The sequence below is a fragment of the Podarcis muralis genome, chromosome 6, assembly GCF_964188315.1.
Source record: "Podarcis muralis chromosome 6, rPodMur119.hap1.1, whole genome shotgun sequence".
NCBI lineage: Eukaryota > Metazoa > Chordata > Lepidosauria > Squamata > Lacertidae > Podarcis > Podarcis muralis.
The window spans coordinates 33894850-33918359 of NC_135660.1; the positions used below are offsets into that span (position 1 = coordinate 33894850).

The 23510-nt window shown below is 44.5% G+C and overlaps 1 protein-coding gene across 2 annotated transcripts; it reads right to left on the reverse strand.

Moving 5' to 3' along the window:
- Window positions 1-4934: 4934 nt before the first annotated feature.
- Window positions 4935-8903, reverse strand: LOC114597771 (transcription cofactor HES-6-like). 2 transcript variants are annotated; one of them, XM_028731013.2, is made up of 4 exons: window positions 8624-8903; window positions 8369-8455; window positions 8158-8233; window positions 4935-6854 (listed from the first exon to the last, which is right to left on the reverse strand). In XM_028731013.2, the coding sequence occupies exons 1-4, from the start codon at window positions 8702-8704 to the stop codon at window positions 6409-6411; spliced, it is 690 nt and encodes a 229-aa protein (XP_028586846.2). In that variant the 5' UTR covers window positions 8705-8903; the 3' UTR covers window positions 4935-6408. The 2 variants fall into 2 exon arrangements, with proteins under 2 accessions (XP_028586846.2, XP_028586845.2); XM_028731012.2 differs by having other exon boundaries at window positions 8158-8239; window positions 8624-8901.
- Window positions 8904-23510: the final 14607 nt, after the last annotated feature.

The window sequence follows — 23510 nt, forward strand, 5'->3', positions numbered from 1 at the left end:
CACCCTGCTTCCGGAATGAAATGGAGGTGGTGGTGGAGTTTAACACACTCATCTCTGCTTCCATATTGGTTTTAAACATGAGAACACCCAAAGAGGTCATATGTCTACCTCAGATCTTGTTTATCAGAAAACACCAACCGGATTTGAGCCCACAACACATCATCCAAGTTTATCATTCGTTTCAGTAAGATTTCAGTGTACCTTTCCCTGGCCTATATATTTATTTACATTCCATATAGTATATTCCATATTCACAGCTCTTCCTTGTACCATTGGCCTTTTGAACCAACTTCTCTGGACCTCGGTGCACATATATTCTAAGTGACCTTTTCACACATCTTGCCACAGAGGGCTTTTTTAGTCTCTAAAGGTGGCTAGAATGGTGTTGAGCCACCAAGGTTAATTATCCACTATTTGGCTGCAAAGGTTTTCCTGAAACTTGCTATCATCTGGATTTTGGGCTTACAACAGGCATGGAGGAGAGGGGTTGGATGGATGACCATTTGGCACTACAAATACTCACTGTACTCTAAAAAAAAATCTGAGCCTTGCCCTTGCTTAGCATGCCATTATGAGGTGGACTCTATTTAGCAAGATCATCTGTAAGGCAAATACTCCCCATTGACATTTGACCCAAAGCAGTAACAAGCCCTTCTCCCAGACCCTTTTCTACTGATCTAAGTTATTTACAAGCATCACTGACCACTGCCAATGGTGTAGTGCTAATAACTACAGGGCTTTCCAACTGCATATCAAACAAATATCCCCCTTCTTATGGCATGGAGGGTTGTACCTCTTTTTACAATCTAGTACAGTAACAACCCAGCTAGGGTCTTGCTATTACTTTGAAATTGCAAAGAATAAAGGCAGTTTCTATGTAGGGGGTGGAGAGAAAAGAGAAAAAGCATGAACTTTCTTTTCAGTGTAACTGCTGGAAACCACACCCCCACCCCAATGAAAAGCTTGCTCTTCCTGCCTTTATCAAGGAGGTGTCAGATCTCACACCTTTGCAGTAAGGTACAGAAATGCAAATTTTTTTGAAACCCGGTAACACCTAATGAGAGGATGTAAACTTTCTGTGAACTTAATTTGTGGATTTGTGGTGTGTTTTTTTAAAACCCCAACATTTCTCAGAATGTTTCAATGCTAGTTGTACATTTCCAGATTGGACAATTTAAAAATACAGAACTTGAAGATGGTCCTTTGCTCTTCTGAATGACTTCAGTTTGTTAGACCTCCTGTTTATAACCCCCTGCATGTCTGCAGGAGACAAAAAAAAATGTACAAACTCCAGAATTACATACCTCAGAATCAGCTGTCCTATTTCCATTGACTCTCTTCTCTATTCTAGCATCAAAATTTCACTTTTGTTAAACTTTGTTCACAAGTTACAATACTCCCCCTTTCTCCAAGTTTGCAGCTACTAGTAGTCGTACCTTACCTTGTAGTACCTTATCTTCAATTAACTAGGCTTTCATCCCACAAATTCCTGTTTTGCATATTCAGCAGTGAACAATCCCTACATACATACTTTGGGCTAATAGGTACACCATTGTTTTGAGAGCAGTAACATCACCCTTGACCCAACTCCTCAGTGGTTAAACCCACCACAATGCATACAAGAGTATTTCCATTAGCACAGGCATGTCCAATTCCCAAGAGACTGTGATCTACTCCCAGTATAAAAAAACTGGTAGTGATCTACCCATTGTCATTGGCTCTTTTTAGGAGGGAAGTACCCAGAGTTGTTGAGCTTTTTGGTGGAGGGATTGCACAGAGTTTTTTAGCTTTCCCCCCATAACTTTTTGTACACAATAAGGATCCAGCAATCTACCAGGATTAGCCAGAGATGTACTGGTAGATAGCGATCTACTGGTTGGACACCCCTGCATTAGCAGAATTGCTTTACCAACCAGGGGAAAGGAGCGTTACTGTGTCATATTGCTTTGTTAAAACAGCTGTGTGGTTTTCTTGTTCAAAACGGCTGCATGGCAAGCAGAACTTGAACAGGTTAAACTTCCTCTGTTGCTTATGCAAGGATCCATTTAATTGGTTGAATGTGTCATATACCTATTAAAGACACAGAACTTTACTGGGGAAAGGGGAAAATAACTTCTCTACACTAGATGCTGCCCTCCTAAAAATGTGATAGTAGACTTCAGGACTGCAAGTTGGTGGGAGGGAATCCTGTGGCCTTTCAGCTATGGTTGGACTGTAACTCCCCACCTCAATCCTTGACCATCAGTCATGCCAACTGCTGATGATGGGAGTTGGAATCCAAAATTCTCTGGATGGTCACAGGTTTCCCACCTCTGCATTAAACTAAGGAGAAAACTAATCTCCCCCCTAGAGTTTACTACATACAAGCAGCAGGAATTACATGAAGTAGCATTCAGGAATATGACAGCTCTTCCTACAGTACATAATTGTGCCACCAGAACAAACTCACATCTGGCAGGATCACAACATAAAGTTGCAAAAACCTACCAAAGTTAAGAGATTCGGGAGCCTTAGAAAAGTAGGCATGAATTGTAGAGGTTTGTGAACAGAATATGGGGTTTCGTTTTTGCTTTTCGCACCCTCCTTTTCTTCAGTGACACTCAGAAAGACTAATATAGAGCAAAGTGACCCAAGCAATTATTGCTAAAAATTCACGACTTTAGTATTTGCTTGTTTCCATGGTTGTCACTTTGAGGCTTGCAAGGCATATCAGGACCCAAAAAAAAGGTTCGTTTCTCTATGGCTGGAGAGTAGAATTGCCAATTACACTGGATGGGACCTGGCAGCTGCTTCCCATAATCATCATTCAGAAAGAGATGAGACTTGAATAGCAAGGGAAGGCTGAGGTCGTCTTTTTGACAAGATTGAGTGTAGCTTTCCTTTGGTCTAAGCCACCTAGGCAGAAGTTTAGAAAGCCAGAGACCTGTAAGTGAGAAAGCTACTGACACAGCAAACCTGAAAGATTTGGACAGAGGTGGCTCTCTCACATACACACACGGGAAAGGGGAAATATGAGTCTGGATGAACCATATTTTCCAAATTGCCACTTTCATATGAACAATTCTACTAGAGGTCATGCAATTACGCACAAACTGCTCCCACAAATACGCAAAAGTCCAAGAAGAAATGGCTACACTGCATGCACAAACCCACACCCCTAGAACTTGCTAACGTTTCTGCACCACCCAAACCTTTAAACCTCTTTTGCTATACCTACCCATGCCCTGTATATGCAACCTCTTCCCACACCCGTCTCTAGGCGGAGAAAACCATAAACTCTTATAACAACATGTGTCCCTTTTGGTGGGGCCACAAAGCACACGGTAACAACAGCTCGGGTTTTTGAATTATTTTCAGCTAACAACCAGCGAGGCAAAGCTGTCTGTACATTCTGTCTCCCCTCCCCACAGCAAGTTTGAGAAAACTGGCTCGGAAGAATGATACAAGGTTGGTAGGTAATCCCAGCCCTCAGGGATAGAACCCAGTCACAAGACACCTCCCAGATTTGCACCCGGGAATCAGAAACATGGAATCATAGAGTTGGAAGGGACCCCAAGGCTCTCATGTAGTCCAGCCATCAGCAACACAGGAATTCCCCCCTGGGTGAGCCAGAACCACCAACCTTCTGGTTAACAGCCAGACCCACTGACCTACTTGGATAAAGAGAGTATAATCGCCCATAAGAGCAGACAGCTTAAGTACCTATATCAGGCTGCTCACAATGTGCAAAGAGCAACTCAAGGCTAGCTACAGTTTTATTTTCTCCTGAAAAACTCCTATTCGTTTATTGCAGAGGTAGTCCATTATTAATGTGTGGGTACCAAGATGTATACTGCCTATTCAAGGGTCTAAGGGGGCCAGTGTAACAGTCCTTTAACCCTATGATTATGCTGCATCCTTGCTAATTAAACCTTTGTGCGATTTTGATGCATACCTTCCGAGGGAATCAAACAAGAGCAGGCCAACCCAAATATTGTCAGGATTACATTTAAAGCCTCAAGCTTGAAAACCTATTTTTTCAAAACTGAAAAAAGGCTGGACTTGAAGCATAACCCTGGGCTACAAACCACACTTACCTGGGAGTAAGCCCCACTCAATTCAGTAGGACTTTCTTGTGAATAGACACCCTTAGGGTGATGTTCCTAGACATTTGATGTTAAATTGACAGCTTATAGTTATTTTGAGGTTCTCCTATCCATTGTGGTTTTTTTTTAAAGGTAAGATCATCTGCTAGGTCCATTTTTTCCAAACCTGGGTCTCCAGCTGTTTTCAGACTACATTTCCCATCATCCCTGACCACTGGGTCTTGCTAGCTAGGGATGATGGGAGTTGTAGTCCAAAAACAGCTGGAAACCCAATTTGGGCTCCTGCTCTAGTCTTCTACCCCACAATACTATTTTTCCCCACTTAATAATTTGCAATAGTCTACTAACACAAATATTAACTTATAATATTCTAGTTCTAGTCCGGAATACCTAAGAGACTGCAGCCCTAAATACTGTTACTCAAATGCTGCTTTTAAATACAAAAAAAAGTACAAGGCCCTGCTCATGTTTAATGTCCCAAGTAAAAATTTATTTGACCTCCCTGGGCCTTAACTTAAGCTGGTATGATTACAGGCTATTTCCTTTATACCATACACTCTCTCTCAAAGTCATTATGTATAGGGTGTTATTTTCACTGGAACTGTCCATACTAACGCTTAGTTTGCACATCAAAACATTCCCTCATCTACTGTAAAAGCAAAAAAGGTCTTTACAGGGAAGACTTCCCTTCATGGGGGGGAGTGGGAGGGAGAATGTGGGCCTCCCTTCTAGTTCAAAGGTAGGTGAGAATCTAGCAGTCAGAAACAACTCTTGTGACAGGCTTGAATTACAGGACATCCAGTCCGATGGCTTAAAAGTTAGTCACAAAGCACACATCTACCAGTAAACTTTGTTTCCAATTTTATTATTCCACATGGTTAACAAAAAGGAAGATTACATAGCTAGCCCTCCAACCTTACTTTTCTACCCCTCCCTTTCTTTCTCTATGCTGGGACATTTTCTGGCGTTAAGGAAACTTACAGCATAGATCTATATTACAATGACAGCTCCGTGGAAAGGTAACAGCACAAACAGCTCACACATCTTAAAAAATAAAAAACCACCTGTTTTTAAGTGGAGGAAAGCTGAAGTTGCAGTAGATCAAAGAACATCTTTCGAGTTTCTTAATTCATGGCATGTAATTCAATGTTTTCCATTCAAACCGGGAAAGTATTCAATGGTTCAAACCCTCACTAAGCCATTTGTTATTGGTTTTTACACAATTACCAATGTTGTTGCTTAAAAAGAAAGGCTTAGCAATGACAAACTAAATTGGGAAGTCACGTAACCAAACGCAGGAACATACGTGTGCCAAAAACCAGAAGTATAACCACCGTGTTAGCCCAAGAATCCTGAACAAATGAAACATTCCAACTCCCCATACTTGAACAGGCAAGTTCAGTACAATAATTAAGTGCTTAATTACCAATGTTTGCACTCAAAGATACATATTTATGAATTGCTCACTTGGAACAGAATTTCTAGAGCAGACGTGTCACCCACCCCTCAAAATACATGCAATCATTGGTGAATTTAGTTGCTTTTATTTTTTTATATATAAAAAGATTAAAATAAAACATTTGACAAGCTATAAAACATACCACAATAAATTCAAATGTGCTAGCTGTGCGTAAGACACGTTTCTAAAAGGCACCCTGCCACCAATATTTTAAATGCTCACCTAATTCCAGTCTGGCTCCTAGTTTCCTCTTCCTTCACTGAAGGAGAAATCCTAGACCACTAAACTCATCAAGAGACTAGCTTCACCAATCCCTTTCAGGGATTTTCCTTTTTAAAAAATAAGAGAGAGAAAAATCTATCACTAGAACATTTGAAGTTGTGCATAACTGCTTAACTTCATACATTTCACTGGTATTAAACCACCAAGTTTTCAAATGCACAAGGGTTTTCTCCTAATCGAAAAAAGGTAGTGATTCAGGGCCACTTATAAGGACCAATAAAAAAACCCCAAGGAAACAAAAAAGGTAAGTTGCAAAACACTGCTGTGCTTCAACAAAAGAGCTCTGCTTCCATACTTCCATCTCTTTTAACCCACACCCTTAATCATAAAAAGAAACCAAGACTTTCCAATATTCACCTCTCACACTCACAGATGAAATGTTAACACATTCGAGCTATTTAGCCTGTCAGGATTTGACAGTGTAAGAGTGCCCAGCTATGCAGTCCTGAAATACAGCAACATTACGACACAAATGCACCATCTGAAATCCTCACCGTCTCTATTCCAATGGCTAGAAGAACACAGTGCTCAAGTATTCTCCCTATTAGGTAGATCTTCGTTGGTTCCTGCGCAGTCTCTTTACTACCAAGGTCTCCACATAGATTTGGAAAGGCTGGAGGAAGGCACATTTTGCGTCCTAGACCTGTCCAGTCCATCCAAAGAGATGTGGCTTTGCTCAGCCTCCGTGTCTTCCACATCAGAGCAAGTCTCCTCACTGGAGGAAGGTGAAGGAAGAGGCGAATTGGGACTGGGCAGGTTCAAAGCTGGAGGCGATTCCCCAGGCGTCTGGGAGAGCCCATCGCTGCCAGGCCACTGGCTGATGGAGGGGTCTGACAAGACATCCGCTATCAGGTCCTGGAAACTGCCTTCGTTCAGAGGCATCGACTCCAGAAGGTGGTTCAAGAGCTCTGCTGCAATGGTGGAATCAATCCCCGGGCAGTTGGAGACAAACGTATGGACTTCATGCATGCACTGAATGTACCCAGCTGCAAAGCGCTCGCTGGCCTCCCGCTGCAGTTTGTCACTATCTGAGACCACAGGCAAAGAGAGAAACACAGCAAGGGTCACAAAACATCCATTTCTCCTCTCCCCAGTAGTACTGCAGAAGGCTATCTACTCCCTTGCCCATCAGTGCTGGCTAGATGCTAAAACTACATCCCACTCCCCACCATACCTGTCAATGCCAAACTTGAAAAATGAGGCCCAGAGGCTTCTAACTGAGGGACAATCAGCCAGCACCGCTGCAAATCTGGCTGAGGATACAACTGTATGTTTCAGGGTGAAAGCCCCAGCCTTTATGCAACGAGATAAATGTTTTGGAAAAACAAGGTAGATGGGGCTGATAGAGAAGGTTTTATATACCTAAATGTGCCTGCTTTCTAGTAACAGTTGCGTGAGAATAGTTTTAACTAGACTGAGCAAAGTTGGATTTATGCAGTCATTTCACTGCAAGTCCAATTCACAACTCAAGCAGAAGCAGAACTGCAATACTCCTTGTCACATGCACAGCTCAGCCTAGGTATGTTTACTCCAAATAAAACAAGTCTCATCATAACAATTAAGTTAGATCAAAAAAAGGATAGCAGCAGCCACTAGGTAGGGCAACAGGAAAAGAAAAAGAAGATAAAGTGGAACCAGAACAGTGAAGGCCAGCAACTTTAGTTCAAACCAGAAATACTTCAGGTGTGCTCTAAACAGCACCGGTTTTGTGTTAAACTCCCTGGTTTGTTGTGGTACCACAAGGGGCAGGGAGAAGAGACATCATGCATACAGCCCTCAATGGCAAAGAGGAGGAATCAAAATGTAATGATCGTAAGGAAGTAAAGAGAGCTGCTTACAATAGAGCCCTATGCATGTCTACTTGGAAATAAGTCCTACTGAATTCAAGGGGACTTGCTCTCAGGTAAGAATAAGACTGCTGCCTTACTAAGGAGAACAGAAAAGATAGCTTCCCACCCCCAGAGAAATGGGAGTACAGAATTGAAACGCTTTATTGGCAAAATAAGCAATGGATGCATGTGCCATGCAATCCTTGGGTCCTGATGCTCCCTTCTTTTCTAAAAAATAATAATGCAATTTAACTCTGCACCCCCCAACCCATTTCCCTCCCTCTATCTGACAATCCCCTTTAATTTATCTACCCAGCAGCTTCCTCCTCCAGCCCTAATAAGGAGTAGTCCTAGGTAACCGAGGAAACAGCCAGATCGCCGATGCAGGACCAGGATGGAGATGGGAACGAGAGAGATGGAAGGAAGGAAGGAAGGAAGGAAGGAAGGAAGGAAGGAAGGAAGGAAGGAAGGATGTCACAGGGCAACAGCTGCGGCCACTCACCGATAGACCTGTTCTGCAGGATGCCTTGCACCCGCTTCACCGTCAACTCCAACACCTCGGCGTTCTCCATCTTCGCCTGGAACTAGCAGCAAGCAAAAGGAGAGAGAGGGGGAAAAGGACACAGCAAAGAGCGATCTCGTCAGTCCCATCCCCCCTTCCCGTCCTCCGCGCCCCCCCCCTCCGCCCGAAAGCCCTCCGCCGGCCAAGTTACCTCCGTGTCCGCCAAGATCAGCCGCAGCTCTTGCAAGCTCTCGTTGATCCGCGCCCGCCGCTTCTTCTCCACCAGCGGCTTCCTTGCCTAGCGAGGAGAGAGAAAGAGGATGGGAGGAGCAGAGGGCGCCACTTGCAGATCGCTGCACGCGCGCCCGCTTGCAAAAGCAGGCGCGCACGTCGCGAGAGCAGCCCGCCCCAGAAGTCCACCCCCCACACACACACACCCGCTGCACAGCTCCCGCACCTCCCTCACCTTCCTGTCTCCTCTGGCCTCGAAGAAATCCTCGTCGTCCCGGCTCGGTCGGTTCTTGCTGGGCCGAAAGGAGGGAGCCATGGCCGGATCCGGGGCGGTGCGGATGGGGCAAATGCAGGACGACGGAGCGGGGACGGAGAAGTGCAGAGCAAGGGCGGCCGGGGGGGAGGCAAGGAGGCGGAGGCCGGAAAATCGTGCAGCGAAATAAATAGATGAAGCCGCAAGGCTGCTGCCTCCGTCCCGCACTCCCCCGCCCCCTCCCGCGGCCGCCGCCCCGGCCCTATTTATAGCCTCTGATTTGCATGTCAATGAGTCTATTGGACGCGGCGCGCCGAGAGGAAGCCCGAACGTCGAGCGAAGCCACCAATGGCGGGCGGGCGCTTTGTCTGGCCGGGCGCTTTCGGGGACGTTTTCCTGGTCGTAGCAGAAGCGAAAGCGGCGGCAGGGGGCGGAGGGAAGCCACGCTGCTGGACAGGGACAGTCGCCCAACGCGCGTTTGTAATGTTTGCTTGCCGTTAGTTTCTGCCTGGTGTTTTTTCAGTTGCTCGCTCGCGGGATTCGACGCGATCGTTCCGTTCTCAAGAGTTAACAGCGGGGTTTCTTGCTGGAGGAAGGGCAGTAATGAAGCGTGTGTATGTTAGAGAGAGAGAGATGGGAGTTGCAATAACGCGTGGAAAGGATGTGAAAGCGACACGCAAGTTGCTTACTGGACCTGCTAGTTAGCAGTCTTCAACCGTCCAAATTTGCATTAGGATTTCTTACTGTGATTATTAATAACCACATATTTGTAAGGTGATGGTAATGCTGTTGTTGTGACCAATCTTGTAGGGTTGCCATATTTGAAAAAGAAAAAACCATGACACCCCGAAAGTTCTTGAGGGTTTTTTTTTGTTGTTGTTTGTTTTTTTACAAAAATGGCAAAAAACCCGCGATTTAAAAAATATGGCTTGCCTATGATCCAGGACAAAGCACCGCCTTTCGGTTCCCCCATCACCACATCAATACCACCTTTGAAATCCCACCGATGTCCAGGAAAACCCGGACGTATGGTAGCCCTATGAATCAGACCGTGACCCAGTCCAGTGGTTACAGGCCAGCATGTTAGGTGGCTGGACATCCAAGTTCTGACAGCAAAGTCTGGCCTTTATTAAATATCATGTACATGCTTTGAAAGCAGCACTTACAAAAAACCAACTTTTCAGGTGTTAGATCATTTATACTACTGGAAGTGCATGTGTACAAGAGAAGGAGGCAGATGGATCTTCAAATCACAGCAGGCTCAGCAGGAACCGTCAAAATGATCTATGGTTGCAGCCTCTGAGTCATATTTTGCCTTCAGGTTTTGTTTGTTTTATATACAAGCCTTACGGAGCGCATATCTGCATCTAACTTTGAAAAGGTTTTGTCAACACTACTGACAAAGATTTGGCTTTTCTCATCTGAATAATTTGGGAGGAGGGGAGCAATATCCTATCATCAGTGGAAAGAGCTCTGGGAAATAACAAGATTTGATACTTGGGCAATCAGTCTAATGTAGTTACACGTCTATGCTCCACAAAAAGTAGAGTCAAGACTGCAGCAAAACAATAACTGTAGGAGGAAATACTAAGAAAACCCACAGCATACTTAGCAACTCCACTGCCACTGGCAAATCACAATGTGGCAAATCACAATGGTGCAGAACACAGAACAATTACAACACAGAACATTACATAGGATGCAATGTAGCAATTCTATTTGGAGACTTGGATTTGCAGGAAGAAGGCACTTCCATTGCAGCCAGGCAGGTGCATTCATCAATGGTTGAAAAATGCTTTGTTTACTACAATGTGTAATATATAGAGCAAATGGGCCCTTGCTACAAAATGTACAGTGCTTCTATTTAGGGTTTCAGCCACTCAATTCCATTCTCTCATCCCAGTTTCCCTTTACCTCACACATGTCAGAATTCTGCACCCACATGCTTAGTTTGGGGAGGAGGGGTTTCAATTTGGGACTTTTAATCTCCTTTATTTTTTGGTGATGTACAAATGACTCAGTTAATATCTCTGAGTAGCTTCCTCTCCCACCTCTTGGGAAATTGAAACACAGCTTGCCAGGAACTGACAAAAATATGGTTCCTTCTACACACCTGTCTCTGCTCCTGTTCCAGCTACTCCATTCTATTCCTCCATTCCGTCCAGCCCTGCTTCCTTGTCAGTTTTCCCATCCCGATTCAGTCTCTTACCCTTGCATGCCAACTATTATGGAGCAGGTATGTTTGCTTGTTTTTTATTTCCCTTCTTTTAGGTTGTTTTCTGAAGATTATCTGTACTTGTGCATCCCTTGGTTCCTCCATTGGTTCTTCTCTCTTGTGTTTCAGGAGTGAAGTTTTAGCCGCAGAAGCATGAGGACTGTATACAGATTAGTACTGTATACAGTTAGTACTGTATACAGATTTTACAGCCATTCTTCTAGACCAGGCATAGGCAAACTCAGCCCTCCAGATGTTTTGGGACTGCAACTCCCATCATCCCTAGCTATCAGGACCAGTGGTCAAGGATGATGGGAGTTGCAGTCCCAAAACATCTGGAGAGCCGAGTTTGCCTATGCCTGATCTAGACACCTTGTTCATTGTATTAGCTGAGTCCTTGGGATCCTATCTTAAAGTTCCTTGCTGTCCTTTTTGAGAGGCAGATGTCTTGGAGATGACTACCAACTCAGTCTTACAGAACTGAGTTCTAGTAAGATTGCAAAGGATTGTAACCCACACCTGTGCATGGGAGCAGGGAGGGAAATCATTTTGAGATGTTGGAAGGCAAAATTCTGAAGAATATTTAATCCTAGATACCCACACTTGTAGGTGAACAAACAAAGGAATCGGCTTACTGCCTATATTCAAAGTCCTATATTCAAGGCCGAACAGACTCTCTGGTGGGAGAGAGGCACTAGCAAAGCTTAAATATCAAAGTTAAGCAGCTTAGTGAAGCATAAGAATATAAGCTATTAAACCTCCTTTATCCTGTTTCAGTTATGTGTAGTAGCAGACCACCTTCTACCCCTCTCTGCAATGAACAGACAACACACTGCAAAGTAAGTTTTAAAATGCTTTACTCACATAATCAGAGGTCTGCTTCATGTGTTATTCACTGCAATAGCAAAAGCAGCACAGGTATAGTTTTATTGTGTAGAAATACAGGGGAAAAAGCCTCAGATACATGTCCTCCCTCCATGACTTGCATCATGAAGAAGAGAGTGAGGAAATAAAGTGAAGAAGCACATTGTTTCCTTACTAAAAATGAGGGGGCATGACCTTACTGAGCCTACTCTTACAATTTGACCTCTGTGGTCCTTAACCCCTTTATATGCTAACTAGTAATCATGTGTAGTTATGTTTGACTGCAAATTTCCCACAGAACAATGCGCATATGAGTAGAAATGGACAAAGAGATGACCAAGTAGGACAGCAAGAGTACTGGCTGGACACAATATCGATGGGAGGAAATTTACATATGTTTGGTAGCCACCATGTGGCACATCTTATCACTTAAACAGTGTGCAGTTGAAAAGAGTAACATTCTAAGGGTTAGGTGTGCCACCAAAAAGACATACATTTTCTCTTATGCAGAATGTTCCAAACCAGCACCAACCATCTCATTTCATACAACTGTGTTGATTTCGGTGGGACCAATCGGTGGTTAATTTATCCAGCCCAATGTGTCTGTATAGCCATATATAGCTATATGAAATGAGTGAAACAGTGCTGGTATTGACTCAGTCTCTCTAAGAAGAAATATAAGGTACTTGCTATTTCAGAAACTGTGTCTTGAACATCACCATAATAAAATTTCACAAAGTTGCAACACAAAACATTTGAACTGGCAAAAGTTGGACTGTAACGTCAAAGCATTTTTCCTGTTGCTGGCTCAAACCAAAAGCTTGATTTTAAAGCATTGCATTCAAGAAGCCCTTCAAGATATCCCCCCCCCCCAATGCCTAACAACTTCCTTTTCCTAGAATTCATTCTGTTCCTTCCAAAGCATAAGAAGAATTAAATTGCTGCCCCTGTATGCCTAGCACTCAGTTCAGCATGCTGAAAGCAACAAGAACTACTAACTTGGGGTTTGGGGACTTAGGAGTAAATTTCCATTTCCTCTATGGGAATGTGCACTTTCCAGTATGTGATATGGAGCCATGCTATTGTTTCTCAACAATAGTATGTTCATCATTATGAATGACATAGGAAGTCAGAGGTCATTAGTCATCAGAATGCAAGAAGGGCTATTAGCAGAGCGATCATCGAGGTCCGTGTTAGCTGTATCAGTGCAAAGCAGTATCCTAGGAAAATGTTGCTGTACTCTGCTTGCCGGTATCAAACTCCCTTACTCTTGCCCCACACATTCCACATACAGAAGCCAACAGGACTGGCAGAGAAATCATTTCACTACTGGCAACTGGACAGAGTTGTCCACCAAACCTGAGGGCAGCAGATTTGTTATGGGGGTCCAGGACATGGCACATAGAACTTGGTGCTCCAACGAAAGGGTAGGGCCAGGGGACTTGGGTGGGGGTGAGACTTGCATCTGCTGGCCCCTTGCATCTGCTGCCTGAGGCAGTCACCTCGCTCTGTCTAATGTTAGGGCCAGTCCTGAATGCGTATTGTTCAGGACATTGCATAAGTTATGGGGACCCCTCCAACTCTGATTCCACTCTTCCTGCTGTCCGTCAGCAATTCTTTAAGCTGTTATTAAACTTGCAGATTTCAAACACTGCTATCTGATGTAAACACAATTTATTCATGACAGCCGCCTTTTGATATCTGAATGCATAGCTTGACAACACGAATGGTATGGGTGTCGTGCCAGTAGGACAGGTGGGCAAACAGGCATAGATGTGGCTACCAGGAGCTGCAGTGGCAGTCCCCATCTGCCACACTACTTGTTTCTCGTGGTGACGATACACACATTCATGATTATGAGGCCTTTGTTGCTGATCAGGTGATAAGAAATATTGAAGGGATGCATATGATGAGGGATCCATTTTGTCATCTGAGGCGAAATGGGAATGGCCTGTTTCCTGTCCCCCTGCCACCCCCCTCAGTGCCCCGCCCACCCCACCACTTCTGCCGCCACCGGGATGCCCCCTCTCGCTGAAATTCAGCAAGAGGAAGGCTTTCCAAAAGGCCTCAGTGCTTGTCTTCGCTGCCCTAGTGGTGGGGAAGATGAGCAGCAATGCTGCAAGCTGTAAAATCTCCCTCTTGCTGAACCCGGTGAGAGTGGGGCGGGGGGCATTCTGCAAGGCCTTGGCGCTTGTCTTCCCTGTCACAGGGTTTGGAAAGATGAGTGGCAACACTGCACACTGGAACACATCCCTCTCATAAGAACTTGGCGAGAGGGGGGCACTCTGGCGGTGGTGGGGTGGGCAGGGCACTGCCCCTTGTGCTTCTGCTGCCCGAGGCAGTTGCTTCAGCTCACCTGATGGGTGGGCTGGTTCTGCATATGTTCCCACCTGTGTTCCAAATTTTTCAGAACCATTGGTGGATTGTGCCTAGAGCAGCTCACAGCAGGCATAAAATGCCAAAGTGTGATGCCATTATTTCAGAGCACAACAAATTCAAATAAGACAGAAGCTCTGGATAAAGCATTTATTATGCAGCTTAAATAAACACACACGCAGGGCTTAGCACGCCCTCCGCCTCCATCTCCCCTGTCCTCCCTGTACATTTTAGAACCCGGATTTTCCAGGGTTTCCAAAGGGTGGGAGGAGACCCCAGAATGCTCCTCTGCTGCAGACTGTTGCCCTCAAATACAGCGGAGGGTGACAGGGACTGTGGTGGCAGGGCTGGCACGCTCATGCATACTTTCCCCTTTTCACGTGTCCATTTAAGTCCCATTACGCACGCCTGAACGGCTCTTAAAAGTCAGTAAGTCAAATTCAATATTACAACAATACTTTAAAAATATCAATGGGTCAGAATTTAATAATAAAAAAATAAGTTCGGCAACCCAGTTACTGCAGGGGATCTGAGTACAATCAACCCATAAAACAGCCTCACAATCAAGCTAACCTATTTTTTAAAAATAGGAATTAATTACAAGTATTTCTTGATAGCTGGCTTGAATCAGCCTGTGCATCCCTCCCCCCCCCCCCTTTTCTAGGAGGCTGCGATCACAAAGAAAAGCTGGGTCGCAGTCTCATCTTGACATGGTCAAAATCTTTCTCCCTTCCTCACTCGTTTTCACTGCTGCCTCCTTCCCTTAAACTAAAGAATGAAATCCTCCAGCTTTGTGAATGTAACTTGATGCTGATGACAGTTGGCAGCTGCAGTCCTCTCAACAGACTGAATCAAATAAAAGCATTAGGTCTTGTCCCCAAGGAGAAGGACAGGTGTTCACTCTGACTTCTTTGTTTCTTTCCCCACCCCCTGGACTCCCCACCCCCCAACACACGTCGGTAACGTATGTCATATTTTTACTAGCCATGAAAGAAATACATCTATTGTGTGCGTATGAAAACAACCGCATCCCAGGCAGGCGCAAACGTGCTGTGTTCAGACGCAGATATACAAGGCAAAATGTTTGCTAGCAGCTGCAGTCCTGCTTAGCATGTTCTGGACTAGAGTTTGTTTTGCCAGAACAACATTCGCTAGAACCGCACCAGGCACCTCCACTCGCATGAATACTACTATTGCATTTATGTAATGCATCTTAGCAAAAGAACTGGGATGCTGTATGTGTCCTCAGGTGGTACTCTGGGGAAAGTACATCAGGCGTAGTTATCCCAGATAATGAAAGGAATTGCTTTTTTTCTATTGGGGGGGATTGTTCCATTGCCAAAGCTTGCAGTTTGTATGCAAGTTGTACAAGTGACAATAAAGTGGTTGTAAGTAGGAAGACAGGCAAGTGAGGGCTTGCTGAGGTTGGTGGGCAGTGCCCTCTTTGCCCTAATGGGCCAACCTCCACTGGCTATACTGGGATATATCCTTGGCAGCTTTGCTGCATTGGCACTGGGAGTGACTTCCTTTTCGACCAGGCAATTCCTTCACCATAACTGCTTGGTGTAATTTCTGAATAACATTTTTTTTGTGGTGCCCCAGCACAGTTTCTTAGATTTCAAGTTGTGGCCCTGGTCCTTAAAAGTTTGTGGAGCCCTGCATTAAAAGATCTGTTGCACCTTCGCACATATTGGTGGTTTTGTATATCACAGTTAACCATCGTTCATGGTCAAACATTTAGACGATCCCTGTTTTGCTTCTCCTTACAGCAAGCAACAAACCTTCACCCGTGCCTTAGTATTAGGTCAGAGCCAAGAATCATGGTTTGTTTCACTCTAAACAAACCGTGACGTGAAGCCAGTCGTGCTTTGTTTGAGAGAAATAAAACCACAACCCCCAATTCAGACATAATAGTAAACAAAGGGATCGTGGTTTGCTGCTCCTTTTGCACTTGGGGATGATAGCAGGAGCCATCTGTGCTTCCAGTGTAAACTATTTGCTATGGTTTAGTGTGATATGCAAACTGAGCTATTATATAATTGATAAAATCCGTCCTGGTACTGAAGCAATCCTTTGGAACCTTGCAATAGGCTGGTTCATGGGTATGCTGTAGATTAGATGCTCCTTGATCTGTCTGCTGCTTTTGACACCATACACCATGTTGTCCCCGGAATGTTTGGAACAGATGGCAGAACTGTCTGGAGTTGGTCTGCCTTCATTCAAATATTATCTTGCGAGTAGCTGCTAATTTGCTAGTTAAACATTCCAATCCTCCGAGCAGGTTTCTGTCTAACAGGAATTGGCTTTGCTTTTTAGGGGCTTTGTGGCTCATCTTTCTTTTGATATTCCGTTTTATTAGGAAGCTGGTAAAAATTTGTTTCTCTCTGGGCTCAAAGTTACTTTTTTCGGAGGCCTTCAGATCTCCATTTCTTCCCTTAAATATATTGTCTCTAGAGCTTTTTTCTTTCCTCTTTCTCTCTGTAGAAAGATAAATTGAGATGTTATCATGTCATCCCGCACAGTGCAAAATTTTCTTTGGGAGAGAGCACTGGGGAAATATGGTGTTTTGTATTTAGAAAGATATTCTAGTATGTAAGAATGAACATTTTAAAAAAGAATATTTAGTACGTATCCCACTTTTCTTCATGGCAGAACTCGAGGTGGTATGCAGAGAGTCCCCAGGCAGTCTCGCACCTTCAGAAAGGCACTATTTGTTTTATTGTTGAATCCTAAGATATAGTTTGAAGACACATCAAGCCTAGGGTTGCCATATTTCAAAAAGGAAACCCCCAAAGTTTTTTTTACAAAAACAGTAAAAAACGGGATTTTTCTAGGACAAAGTGCCACAGTTTAGAAATTCCCCCTGAACGTCAATCCCAGTAGTGTCCAGGAAAATCAGGACGTATGGCAGCCCTAATCAAGCTACCAGCTTGCTTTAGCTAATTAGGTCTGGATCCAGTCAATCCATGGATGGTGGATTTCCTGCAAACCACATACATGCCACCTTGAGTTCCAAAGTGGAAGAAAAGGCAGTGCATATCAAATAAGAAAATAAATACATAAAATCTATGTGCCCTCACATTGTGTTTGGGACTGAGCACATCCATGTAGCTCTAATCCCAAAGCAACAGTGCCATCCCTCGGTCTAACAAATTTCCAGCTACCCAAATTATTATCGAGAGACATTCTGAGAACCGCAGCTGCATATTGGGCCAACTAATCAGGATTCTATTTTGCAACGTCACGTTTCCAGCATGTACAAAGACCAAAATAGAGAGGAACAATTTGTGTACCAATATACAAGGCTGTGTGGGCTTCTGTGCACACTCCCTGCCCAGACTAGGACGCATGTGCTCAGCACATTGCTGAACCCCAGGATGCAAGATCTTTAGCAGCGACAGTTCCTGATTTGGACTGCAAACTCCATAGTGCTGGCTGCCAGTCTCTAGTTCCACCTACATCAGAGAATTTTGATGTGTTATCTTTTATAGATTGTGAACAGCTTTGAGCAGCAGTAAGGAAGACCAAGATATACCATTTGTGTGGGAAACTGAACACATGTGAACCTGCCCTATTAATCTTTGAGTCCCAGTTGAAGAAGCCAATGAAGGAGGTTAATGGTAATGTGACAAAGTTTCACATGAAACCTACCCCCCCAAAAAAAATCCAAACACCCAGGGATGACTGTGGGCAGGATTCCTGCACTGCACAGGGTTGGGCTAGATTACCCTTGGGATCTCTGATTCTATGATCTATGGGCATGCTGTGGTTATGTAGAGTGGCAGAGAGATGGACATGCATTCTTCACATGTTCAAAGGCACTCTCATTTCCATCAAGTCCTGGTTCATGTTAAGTTCTTAATCTGCTCCTCTCATCTTTTATCTTGAGTTTCTGATTCCAAAACACAAAGTACAGCTGTGTTTCCCCTACAGTTTGTGGAACAGACGAAATGTTAATTTCAAAAAAGCAGTCTACAGACAAGACATGCACCCTGGTGATAAAATTTCCCCACAGGAATACCACCCATCAACACAGTACAACTATCAACTTGCTAGAAAAATTCCCCTGGGCTGAAATCTTTGCAATCATTTATATTATAATAGGATTGGTAAACTGCCAGGTCTTGTGAATTTTACACAAGGTCTTTTAGGGAGACTTCAAATTTTTCATGTTCTGTTTAAGAACAATCTCATGCCTTTCCAGGGATTTTTCCAAACATCAGCTTCAAAATATATACATAACTTAATCCAAGAAGGATATCTTCCTATCAAATTTTTAAAGCATTTTTATTACAATGCAAAACACTCCAAATTCCTAGACTTTTTCAAGAGGAAGGGAAGGAAACTGGAACCTTAAAGTCTTTGTCTTCTTCTTCTTCTTTGGCATGAACATTTTAAGGAAAGAGTCTTATTTCGTCAGATGCATTGGTAGAGAAGACCATACATTTGCTGGCATCTGTCTGTCTCAGGAGACAATGGAGGAGTGTGCCTTTGGGGGTGAAGTCAAACTGTTTGAATGTTACAATGCCTGCTGTGGGTGTAGTGACCAATATGGGAGAGGCATGAGTGGAAGTCTGCTGTGCTGCTGTACCAGTTTCAGAAAGCAGTTGTTTTCCAGCCTCAGTAGCTGGTCACTTATTAAAAGGGGTTTATCTTCAATACAGTGGTACCTTGGTTCTCAAATTTAATCCGTTACGGGAATCCGTTCAACTCCCAAAACCGTTCAAAAACCAACTGATTGGCTGCAGGAGCTTCCTGCACTCAAGCGGAAGCTGCATCAGACATTTGGCTTCCAAGAAACGTTCACAAACCGGAACACTCACTTCCTGGTTTGCAACGTTCAGGAGCTGATTTGTTCGACAACTAAGCTGTTTGACTATCAAGGTACCATTCAAGGTACCACCGTACAGTGATGCCTCAGTTTATGAACTTAATCCATTCTGGAAGTCCGTTCTTAAACCGAAACCATTCTTAAACCAAGGCACGCTTTCCCTAATGAGGCCTCCCACTGCTGGTGCCCTTCCACCTTTTGGATTTCGTTCTTAGATTGAGGTAAAATTCGCAAACCAGGACACTACTTCTGGTTTTGCAGAGTTCGTAAACCAAATCGTTCATAAACAGGACTGTTCTTAAACCGAGGTTTCACTGTACTACCAAACTGATCACTGCAGTTCCAACTGTCAATACTGCTAAACCGGTACAGTGAAGACCTCTCATTAAAAGATAGACCTAGAAAGAAGGATACACACGGAAACAATGGTGAGGGTGGCTGAGTGATGGAACTGGTGATTACAGAGGGCTGCAGATAGCTCGGAGATGAATTGTATGCCAAAATGGAAAGGCAGATTAAATGTGGACCGACATGGCAGGCGGATGTAGGTGGGATTGTATTGGTAGCGAGGTTTGGAGTCAGAAAACAGATACTGATTTCACAGAGCACCAGGCACCCCAAAGTTCATCTGTTCAATTTCCCTTAGCTCCTGGCATTTAAACCATGGTGGACATTATCAAACGTTTGTTCTGCGAAGCTTAACGATTGCATGTTTGCTAGACTTTCAATATTTACCTTTCAGGCTATCTCAAGCCCTGTTCATTCTGCAGCTGTTCTCTTCCCTCCACCCCACCCCACGAAATAAGACAGGTGCTAACTGGCAACTTGTATGTTACATGTTCCTGAGTTCAAAGAAATGGCAATCTTTTCATTATTTAGGTAAATCCACGAGGGAATTCTGCAGAAAATCCACAAGACAATGCTTTTCCTTTTCCCCCCAGGTAATTGGAGCTGCACACAAACACACTCTGCATTTACCCCAATAGTACAGTACTGCTTGTGATCACTGCACAAATATTGAAGTGATCCTTTTTGTAGGGGGAGAAACCTGTTTGATTCCTTTTCTTGCAATCCAGAGGTATGCACTCCAGCACAAGAAAAATAGTTAAGGCACATGGAAAGAATATTGCTTTCCTTAAGATGAGAATATAATGTTGAAAAGCCAAGGTATTGCTGTGAAAACAGATTACTCGCAAATTTTCCTCCCCCTTTCCTTTTTAAGGAACTATATGGGGCTCGTATTTACTTGAGTAGAGAAGCTCTGTGAGGAGAGGTCAGGGAAACTTCCAGCCAGAAGGGGAGCCAGCCAGGCTGGAAGTGATGAAGCTGGGAGCCCATGCTGAGGAAAAAAGGTAAAGGTAAAGGACCCCTGGACAGTTAAGTCCAATCAAAGGCGACTAGGGGGTTGCGACGCTCATCTCTCTTTCAGGCCAAGGGAGCCGGCGTTTGTTCACAGACAGCTTTCCGGGTGATGTGGCCAGCATGACTAAACCACTTCTGGCACAATGGAACACCATGACAGAAACCAGAGTGCATTGAAACACTGTTTAACTTCCCACCGCAGAGGTACCTATTTATCTGCTTGCACTGGTGTGCTTTCAAACTGCTAGGTTGGCAGAAGGTGGAACAGAGCAATAGGAGCTCACCCCGTCTCAGGGATTTGAACCACCAACCTTCCGATCACCAAGCCCAAGAGGCTCAGTGGTTTAGCACTGCTCAGGGTGAAGCAATGAGGGGAGAACTGTGTATGCCACCATGAGCTTCTTGGAGGAAAGGTGGGATATAAATGCAGTAAAAAATAATCATGCAAATTCAAGAAGATCTATTTTGTCCCCTCTGGGCCTGACTTTTATCCCAGACTCCTTGAGAAAGCTCTGTACCTGCATGTGCAGTTGTTCTCTCTCTGTGGGGAAAGAGGCGATCTCTTAAAATCCCAGATGGGTCCATCGTCCCCCAAACATGGGTGTAACATACCAATAGCAGAACTAATGCAGATGGATCCAAGTTGTGAAAATTTGGTTTATACTTTGGTTGCAAATGCCCTACCAACTTGCTTGCTTGCCTGTTTACTTGCTTTGTCTCCCTGTTGTTGTTTTTGAACCCTATTTAATAAAAAGCATGGAGTATCTGAAAACAAACAGAAAACTCCTAACTCATCATCTAAGGGAAATAAAAAATAAGACATTGGCCTCTTTACTTCCTTTTATTTGTATTAAATGCAGCATGCATTTGTTTACTTATGTCGATGGGTTTTGTTGGCTATGGGTTGTTCAGCTGTTTCTCTGTTTCAAGCCAGCAGCGTTTTTAGGTTCTGATTCATACAAATAAATGTACGGTAAGAACTACGGAGGGTAGAGCTAGTTTTGTGGCAGGGCAAGATGCCCTTGAATGGTAGAAACTGCCCTGTATTGAATGCTTGCTTGCACTGCATACCCTTCTCTCCCTTAAAAGAATAGTGCATTGCAGACTTTTTAAAGAAAAACAACTCTGGAAAGTCTGGCACTAAGATTTAGCAGATCCTAGTCATTTCTAGACACCCCCCATCCCCCATCCCTTCAGTCTGTCTCCCCTTCCCCCAACCACCATCTGTCTGTCTCCCATTGTAAATGCTTCGCTTCCTGATAAGACTTTCCAGTTCCCACTCCCCAGCCCTGCTGCCTCCCCATCCATCAGTTCCTTGCAGTAAATGCTCTTCAGGCAGACTCTCAACAGTCTGCTTCTTCCTCCATCTACCCTTCCTGCAGCCCGCCTCCCCACCCCTCCTACTTTTCACTCACCAAGAGCCAGGCTTACAAAGAGGCTTGCAACTAGTATGGTCTTTTAGGTGTGCTTCACACTTCAGGCACCCCAGACAAATCCTATTAGGTAAGTCCTAAGGAGCCGCACGTTTTAGTCACATGGAAGGCAATGGGACAAGCGACTCGTGGCCAACTTGATTCTTACTGATTCCAATGGGATTAATTTAGCTGGACCCAACTCCTTGTCTAACCAGAAAGCTCACCCAAATGTCTTGAGCCCCCCCAGGCTTCGCTGTGACATTGCAGCCAACATTCGCTGTGACCCCAGCGGCTACGCACTCCCTGTTAAGGGAAGAGACACCTGAAATTGTTGTTCTTGCCCTTTCTGCTGTTTAAAACGAGCATCTGCTGTGCAATTGTGTGCCAGGCAATGATTTTGTTTTGGTTTCAGTCCTGCACAGACATGCCAAGGAAATATTTTCTTCATTGCATTTTCTCTCTCTTGGAAGACTTTGGAGCATTGCTACACAACCCGTGCTACATCCTTTGCTCCTGTAAGCAGCAGGTTACTAATCCATAAGGACTAACAACAAAAATGAAGCGCTGTCACTTAGACCTACTTTGTTTTGACAGCAGAGGGTGAGCATCCTGTCTGTTCCCATTAGCTGATAACTAGAATCCGAGGCAAAGTGTGAAATCCAGACCATGCTCAGTTTTACACAGCGGCGCAATGAAGGGGGGGACACAGCTCTGGGACTTTTTTCGGGCGTCTGCCAGAGGGCAAGAATAGTGGGCAAAGTTTCCTTGCTCTGGCAAGCATATGAGGTGACAACAAGGCTTTCAAGTTTGCACAGAGGAAGTCAGAGAATGAGGAAGATAATCCAGCTGAGGCTGCTCATTTCTTTTCTTTGACAGAGCTCTTATACTAGCAGTTTAAAAGACTAATACGTCTTCACGAAATTGCATACCTAGTGAAAAGTTCACGGCTGCATTCTAACTGGCTAAAGGTATTTTGTTAAATCTCAGAGCAAGTTGAACCTATGCAGGGAATAAGCAGTGCTGAGTTCAACGGTGATCATTCTCAGGAAGCTGGCAGTCATGCCAAGCCTAATAAACTGGGTATTAAACTCTCTGGTTGGTGTGTGTGCCTGTGTTGGTTCTTCTTTATCATTAAACCACACTTGAACCAGATGGAGGATTCCTTCCAGCGGAGGTCTTCTGGCAAGTAGAGAACTGACCTGGGTATAGTAGGAGATGTGGCCATAGGTGTGCATAGGACTGTGTGCTATTAGGTAACTCTGAATTAGTGCAGTTCATGCATGCATGGCAGTGATGGGGAACCTCAGGCCCAGGGACTGAATGTGGCCCTTCAGATCGCTCTATCTGGTCCTTCAATTCCCCCCCCCCCCAGGCCACACACTCACACCCAAGATTTTTTGCTTGCTGAGATGTGTTCTTCCACCCCCACCCCACCCCCTTCTGTCCCTCCTGCTGGAATGTGCTCTAGTGATAACTAGATTGCTTGTCCAGAGCGAGGAGACATGCCCTTTGGCACCTGAGGCAAACCACAGAACGGTGTTCACTCCTGTCAGATAAGAAAGGGTGAGTGAACACTGGGAACAAAGTGTTTTTTTTGGGGGGGTCAAATCCACCTTATGCAGTGGTTGAAGTGGGAATCAAAGGTTGTTGTTTGGGGGGGGGCTGCTCTGAAACACACTAGGTGGGTGCAGAGCCCAGGAGACCCCAGAGGGCAGCCCTTGCAATTTTCTTCCTATGGGGGGGGGGGGGAGAGAGAGAGAAGACCACCCAGAGGCTGCATTGGAAAGGGTTGCTGAGAAGGTGGCA